Source organism: Lipotes vexillifer, unplaced genomic scaffold (assembly GCF_000442215.2).
Source record: "Lipotes vexillifer unplaced genomic scaffold, Lipotes_vexillifer_v1.1 scaffold560, whole genome shotgun sequence".
In the NCBI taxonomy this organism is placed as follows: Eukaryota; Metazoa; Chordata; class Mammalia; order Artiodactyla; family Lipotidae; genus Lipotes; species Lipotes vexillifer.
The window spans coordinates 294,444-302,758 of NW_006792210.1; the positions used below are offsets into that span (position 1 = coordinate 294,444).

The following is an 8,315-nucleotide window of genomic DNA, read 5'->3' on the forward strand; positions in this document are numbered from 1 at the left end:
CCCACACACCGGAGTTGGTCCTAGACTCTACCCTTTCTCAATGACTGCTCCAACCCCCAGGCTCAAAGCCCTGGGTTTGAGCAGGCTTGCTATGGGGAGGAAGTGAGCTCACTAAACCTTGAACTCTGCATAAGGAACACTAAATTATAAGAGGTGCCAGAAAGTGCTGGCGAGATGCCTCTGGCCCTACTATTTCAGAAAGCAATCCTCAAAGCATGGAAGCCAGTGATATAAGCCGCCTTAGTTTCATCCATCTTCTGATGGCCAACCAGCGAGAGCCCATTCTCACTCCTGACAGGAAGATAAATTCCTAGGGCCAGGATGTTAAAAAAAAAATGAATAAAAAGCTTGTAGTATATCATACCTCCTTCCCACTCAACCTCACCCTGGATTTTTTGTTTTAAGAAGCTATCTTTTTTAGAAAGAGCATAATTATCATGTGAAGAAACCAACTTTTATAAGAGTTAACCATATGAAGTTGCCCTTTGGGTATGTCGAAAAGGTAGGATGTTGGCAATGTCATATGGTTCAATGTAAAGAAAGAAGACTGAAGCTATAGGGGAGATATACAGTATCCCTGAATAAAGATAGAATATTTTACATAAATTATTCCAAGTATATAGGTTGAACATAACTCCAGTCATAATCACAAGGTAGTTCTAAAGTTCATCAGAAAGAACAAATGACTGAGAATAATCAAGGAAATGTTGAAGAGAGGAGTGGTGAGGGGGTAGATGCCCTGTCAGACATTACAAGGTATTATAAAGCTATAGGAATTGAAATAGTGTGGCACTGGCACGAGGACAGACTGACAAATCTACAGCTCAGAATACACAGCCCCAAGACAGACTCCAGAACATATACAAATATCTAGGATGTGGTAAAAGTCGCAGCACGGAGTAGTGGGGAAAAGAGATTATTCCAAAAATGGTGCTTAAACAATTGGTAAACTATTTTTTTTTAAAAAATCAGATGATTACCTCACATCATACCTCAGGTAAATTCTAAATAAAGTGATAAGTGTAAAAATTACAACAAAAATATTTAAAGAACTATATAAGTGAATAGTCATATGATTGTGGGGTGGGGTAGGCCTTTTACACAGAAGAGCAAAGTTAGAAACCCAAAAATAGTAATATATATATATTTGCATAAAAATTTAAAAATATATATAATAACAACATAAACAGTATTAGAAGCCAACTGTCAAACTGGGAAAAATGCATGCAGTGTATGACAAAGGGTTAATATCTTTAACATATAAAGACTTCTTACCAATTAGTTAAAAAAAGCTGAATAGCCTAGAAAAATAGGCAATGGACACAGAAAATTTACAAAGAAATACAAAGGACAAATTGATATATGAAAAACATGCAATTTGCTTATAATCAATGAAATTCAAATTAAAGTAATGTGCCAGCATTTTTCAGCTATTATTAGGTTCACAAGGATTTAGAAAGTGATAGTCATAACTGTTGATGGGAGTTGAGATGGACCACCCCACTCACTGCTGGTGCAGGCGTAAACTTACAGCCTTTCTGGGGTGCAAACTTCATTAAGAGCCTTAGAATTATTTTTATCTTGTGGCCTGTATTTCTAGGAATACAGCTAAAGGGTGTCATCACAAACGTGAAAAAATACAAGGGCTTTCACTGTGGTGTTATCATACTGAAGAATTAAAAACAGCCTGAATATTAAAAAACAGAAATTGTTATTTATGGAACGATGGAGCCAGAGATTGAAGTTGTATTGCCACAAACCAAGAAATGCTTAGGGTTACCAGAAGCTGGAAGAGACAAGGAAGAATCCTCCCCCAGAGCCTTCAAAAGGGGCATGGCCCTGCCAACACCTTGATATTAAACTTCTAGCCTCCGGAACTTTGAGAAAATAAACCTGCTTTTTATTTTTTTAAGTTATGGCACATCCATATGGTGGAATGTATGTGATAATTAGAAAAGATGCTCTTAATACTTGATGGCCTGAGGCACTATCCATTATAAAATAAGTGAAAAAAACAGATACTAATTTTTATATACAGTAGGGATGCAATTTTGTGAAAAATAACCTTCCACATGCATATATTATATACTTATATTTATGCGCACACACATATGCATACACATATGAACATACACAGAAGTAAAACTATTAATCATCATAATGCATAGGTGTTGGGCTTATAGGTAATTATTATTTTCTTTCTTGTATTTTTCTGTATTTCCCAAAATTTCTATAATCTATGTGCATTCCTTTTTTTTTTTTCCGGTACGCGGGCCTCTCACTGTGGTGGCCTCTCCCGTTGCGGAGCACAGGCTCCGGACGCGCAGGCTCAGCGGCCATGGCTCACGGGCCCAGCCGCTCCGTGGCATGTGGGATCCTCCCGGACCAGGGCACGAACCCGTGTCCCCTGCATCGGCAGGCGGACTCTCAACCACTGCGCCCCCAGGGAAGCCCTCCTTTTTTTGAAATTGTGGTAAAACACACATCATAAAATTGACCATTTTAACCATTTTTAAGTGTATGTACATTACTCTTAAAATGAGGAATAATGGCCTTTATAAATAGGCATGCACTAAGCAGGCTTTAAACTTGCATCTACGTTAAAATTACAATAACGTGACAATTTAAAAAATGTGTTTGGACAAAGGACAGGAAAGGAAAGCAACCCAGACAGATGAAAAGTTTGATGGTTTGGAGCAGCAGAATTGGGTGTAATTGTGATGTGTATTGTTCTGAAGGCAGCTTTTCTTTATAGGTTGAGATAAGTACTTGCAGGCTTTTTAGTGCTGAGGTAAGTGAGGCCTGGCCTGGCAAAGAAAACCACGTGGGGAAGCCGGGGGGCCACTGAGATAGCAGAGGCACAAGTTAGAGACATGGGGAAAAACAGACTCAGTGGGGCCTGATCATTTAAAATCGGATTCAATCCCCCCAAATTAATATCCAAGCAGCTCTTCAGGAATACATCGATTGTATAAATCAAGATTTGCCCGGAAGAGGCCAGGGAGGCAGGCAAGCCCGTGGATGTGGAGTCTGAAGGGAGGCTGGCGGAGAGTGAGCAGGGTTCAGGGCAGATGCGAAGCCTTGCTTGATTCTGAGTCCACCGACTCCCACCCCTGCCCTGTGTGGACCTGCCTGTAACCCCCAACCTTACTTGGACTACTCTGATTTTTCTTTGATCAAAATCGGCTGATTCTAGGCTAAGCCAATTCCTCTCTTTGAGACCTCAGATATCAGGCTTTTGTCTCTGTGGTCTGTAGAGAAACTCTGAGTTTTCCTAGGTAACAATTAGGAAAATGCAGGGCCAATCCCACTAAGACACCGGCCCATTTCAAATGCAGTTACTTCCTCAGCAGGGGAATCAGGGACTACTGGCCCCTTGCTATTGACAGTTCCTGGCTTATTTTGGTTCTTTCCATCTGTTTCACTGAAGTATGGACAGGCTATGAAGGCAAGGGTGCCCTGTCCTCGCTGTGGAGGCCGCCTTGATGTAATGGGCAGTGGCAGCTATGAAGAGAGGAAAGAAAAGTGCTTTATAAAAGACCTAAAAAAGCAGAGGATGGGAATGGGGAGGCGGCTTGGGCTCGAGTCCATTGCCCTGAGGTTAGCAGCAGAAATGCCACGGAGTGAGGGTTTGCAGAGTGTTTGTATGAGCACTCATGAGCTCCTTGGAAACCTGGCATCGCTCAGGCTCCATGTTCTTTGCTGTTGTTACCCACCCACAAACACTGCAAGCCATCCCTCCCACATACCCACAAACGCCCCCAGACATAACTCTTCACCTGCATCTTTCTCTTCACCGTGTCGAAGGGAAAGGAGAGTGTCTGGGTCACCGCGGCAGCCAGGCAGACATTGGCAAAGTTCTGGAGGAGAGAGAACCGATCTCGGGGTCCATTCCAGATTTTCTCCAGGTTCATGTAAACTAGAAGGGAGCCAGCAGAGAAAGGGAGAGCACCTGAAAAACAAGGCCAGGGAGAGGCTGTGATGTCTCAGGAAACACTGGCTTGAGAACATAAATGCCTGTGGGGAATCCAGGGAAAGTAAACAGGACTGGCTCTGGGCTTGTTAAACAAGTCACTCCAACCGAAGCAGCAGGCACTTTCTTGGGTGATGATAACGTGCTATATTTTGATACGGGTTGTGTCATTGATCAAAATGCATGCATCAAAAGATTCCCTAAATATTTGTGTACTCTATGTCGATTTTACTTTTAAAAGAGCCATAAACAAATATTGAACTCTAGTTAATGATATGCATGTTGAAGGGTTGAGGGGTGAAGTGTATTGATGTTTGCAACTTACATGGAAATCATCAAAAAATATATGACTGATGAATGGTTAGAGGGACAGATAAAGCAAAACATTAATTGAAGGAGCTCTTATATGGTGGGTACATGGGTGTTTCCCATGTTTAATTTTTAATTAAAATTTAATTAAAATTTTTATTAAAAATTTAATAAAAATTAAACATGGGAATGTTTAATTTTTAAAATTAATTTAAATTTAATTTTAAATTTAAATTTTTTAAAAAATTAATTAATTTTTGGCTGTGTTGGGTCTTTGTTGCTGCTCGCGGGCTTTTCTCTAGTTGCGGCGAGCGGGGGCTACTCTTCGTCGTGGTGCGCAGGCTTCTCATTGCGGTGGCTTCCCTTGTTGCGGAGCACGGGCTCTAGGCACGCAGGCTTCAGTAGTTGTGGCTCACAGGCTCTAGAGTGCAGGCTCAGTAGTTGTGGCGCACGGGCTTAGTTGCTCTGTGGCATGTGGGATCTACCCGGACCAGGGCTTGAATCCGTGTCCCCTGCATTGGCAGGCGGATTCTCAACCACTCCGCCACCAGGGAAGCCCCTCCAATTCTTTTTTTAAAAATTTATTTTATTGGAGTATAGTTGATTTACAATGTTGTGTGAGTCTGCTGTACAGCAAAGTGATTCAGTGATACATATATATTCTTTTTCATATTCATTTCCATTATGGTTTTTTACAGGATATTGAATATAGTTCCCTGTGCTATACAATAGGACCTTGTTGTTTATCCAGGCTGTTTCCAATTCTCTTAACTTTTCTGGGTGTTTGAATTTAAAAAAATAGAGTGTTGGGGGAAAAAAAATCTCTCCCATGAAAAAAAAGTTAGTGGGCGGTACTTAATGAAGTTTTGGAGACTAGGGGGGACCTGATCACTAGCTGAGAAGGAAACATTCTGTGAAACCTTTAGAGTGAGGTAGCATGAGATGTGGCCATATCAGGGCTCAGTGGGTACCCTGCACTGTATGGCAGCCTCGCCTTTCTAGGAAAAGATGGTGAGCAAGTAGTGCAGTAGTTGGCACCTTGAAACTTCCAGAAACTTTGGGAGCAATCCGAAGTTTACGCAGGGACTAAATTTCTCCCTCAAAATGAGATTTAAAAGAGGGGCTAACACTAGTGGGGTTGCTCATCTTTAGAAAAATGCAATATTTATTTAATGAACACATTAAAAATGATGCACCAACCCTACATTTTCCTTCATTCAGAAAACATCTGTGGAGCTTATGCTATGTGATGGGCCCTATGCCAGGTGCCAGGAATATACAGAGGTGTTAAGTAGGCTAATTCCTGGAGATGCTCACCATCTAGTGGGAGAGACAGACAGATGACATATGCCATAGTAAGGGGGCTATACAAAGTGCTTTAGGTACACAAGGATCAGAGGGATTAATTTTGCCTGGGGGAATCAAGAAGGACTTCACAGAAGAGAGAACTTTTCAACTGGGTGTTGAGGAATGAGTAGGAGTTCATCAGACATTGGGAGAGCAGGCAGAGGGAACAGCATGTACAAAGAGAGTGGTGTTTCCAAGACATGCAAGTATTTCTAGATGGCCAAAGCAGGAGTGCAGGTAGAACCTGACAGGAGATGAGGTAGGAGGGGCTGGCAGGGCCAGGTCTGAAGGATCTAGTATGCCACAAGGAATCTGGGCTTTTCCCTGCAGCTCACAGGAGTCAGTGAAGGCTTTTAAGGAGGGCAGTGGAAAGAGGTTGGTGAAATGATCAACTTGCACTTAGAAAGATCATCACACCCTGGCAGCAGGGCACAGGGCGGACTAGGGCAGCAGAGACCCAAGACTGGGACTAGGTACGAGCCTCTCGTAAGTGTCTGCAGGAAAGATGAGGATGAGACTGTGACCCATGGCAGAGAAGATGGGGATGGAGAAGGGGGCAGACCTGAGAGTTAAAAGAGGTGAAATTGACAACACTTGTGGCTGAAGTGGGCGTGGAGTGAGAGGAGGAGTTGGAGTTGAAGTGATTCTAGGTTTCTTCTGGCTTGGGCCACTGGGTGAAAGAAAGGCGGTCTGGTTCATTAGGGAACACAGGAGGGGGGCAGGTGTGTGACTAACGAGGTCATCAGGTTTACTCTTGACTTCAGTAAGCCAAGGGAGCATCTGGTGAGGGTGTCCAATAGCAGGCATTTGTACTGCCATTGGGAAGTGGTAGTAGTCAGTGGTTAAGAGAGAGGGCTCTGGGGTTATATTGCTAGATTCTTCCACTTTCTATCTGTGACCTTGGGCAAGTCACTTAGCTTCCCCAAGCATCTATTTCATCTGTAAAATGAGGCTTAAATGAGGAACTGTACGCAAACCATTTAGCACAGTGCCTGGCACATAGTAAACTGCACTAGATGTTAGTCGTTGTTATTATAGAGATGAGATTGGGAGTCATTAGAGTATAATGATGCTTGTTCAAGCCACTAGCTTAGATGAGGCCACCCAGGGAGGGTATGGAGGGTGAGAAGAAAGCTAAGGCAGGAGCTGGGGGATAGTGACACACAGGGGGCTGGCATCGTCAGATGAGCCAGATAAGAAAGAGCTGTAGAGAGGTGGGAAAGACATCTAGGAGACAGTGGGGTCCCAGAAGCCAAGTTTCCAGAATAGAGTGCTCGATCTCAACAAATGCTGCAACAAAGGTCGGATAAAAGGCAAAAGTCTACTGGACTGGCAATTGGGGGTCCTGGTGACCTGTGCACGTGTAGCCCTGGCAAAGGTTCCAAAGAACACAGAAGCTACAGTTGCTACCCTGGTTGTGTTCATACGTGTACCGATGCACCCAGAGACTCTTTCCTGCAGTCAGATGAGGAGTGTGTGGGACTGTCTTCTTATCAATTTGTGCTGAGCCACATGCACTCTGTCCTACTCCCTCCCTGGGATATAACAGACCAGAGTTAGGAGTGGGGTGTATGGCTATGGAATAGAATGAAGCTAATGGACTCTGTGTGGATTGAATCCATATGACCTTGAACTCGGTTAAGTGGATTTAACTGGTTACAAACAAAGGTATACAATACATTCATATATATATATCCCTTGAACTCAGTAAAATGGATTTAACTGGTTACCAACAAAGGTATACAAGTCATTTGCATGTATCAAAGAACACAGTCTTTTCTTGGACAAGGTGAAAAGTTCCATCTTACCTAAAATAGTAAGGGAAACCCCTCGATAAAGGGCCAGGAACCCTTCCTGTTGATAAATAGTAGAAAAAGCATGGAGGATCCCCCTGTAAGATGGTTCCAGCATGTTCTGCACAATTAACCGGGTTTTGATGAGGTCTGTAGGATATGTCACGATGGTGGAAACCATGCCCGCAAGACTCCCAGCCATGATGGACCTCCACTGGGAGATGTGGCCCAGGTCATCCGTGAACAGCACAACAAACCTGGGAGAAAATAGGGAGAAAAGCCCAAGGGAATCAGCCATGGATTGTGCTAGAGTGCTCGATGCTACTTATTGCACCATTTCCCTGCATTTGGAAATGCTTTACAGAATGAAAATTACTAATGTATTAGGATTAATGAATAACACATTCAATTCGACACATTCAATTATGTTCATAGTAATGAATATAATTCTAATTATATAAAATCAGCTGTTATAGTTTATATAACAGCTATAAGGAAGAGATACCTAACCCTCTTATTGCTACCTACCCTAAGTCCTCACTTCATTTCAAGCATTTCCCCCTTTTATCTGCGTAACTGTCAACCCTGGCTTGCCTGTGGGGTGTAAATGAACAGAAATACTTCGTAAATATGGAACTGGAATGTGCTCCTTTGATTCTGTTGCAACGTAAATGAAATTGCTTGAAATGATGACTTTGAGCATCCCTAGTCATTGAGTTTTAAAACATATATTGGTTTAATAATTATAAGAGAAGATGTGCCACCCCGCCAACTGTCAGGGAAATAACAAATAAGAGCAATAACACAATATTACTTCTCAACCAGCAGACCAGCAAAGATTAAAAAGTCTGATAACATCAACTGATGGTGGGAAAGTGTGGAAACAGGAATGC

General features: G+C 42.6%; 1 protein-coding gene across 1 annotated transcript in view; it reads right to left on the minus strand.

Annotated features, from left to right (window-relative positions):
• Nucleotides 1-8,315, minus strand: part of SLC25A43 (solute carrier family 25 member 43) — a 35,692-nt gene that overhangs the window by 20,888 nt on the left and 6,489 nt on the right. The window contains exons 2-3 of the mRNA XM_007465450.1: nt 7,438-7,679; nt 3,780-3,952 (exon numbers count right to left, since the gene is read on the minus strand). Coding sequence (XP_007465512.1) covers nt 3,780-3,952; nt 7,438-7,679 — 415 coding nt within the window. The remainder of the gene's footprint in view (nt 1-3,779; nt 3,953-7,437; nt 7,680-8,315) is intronic.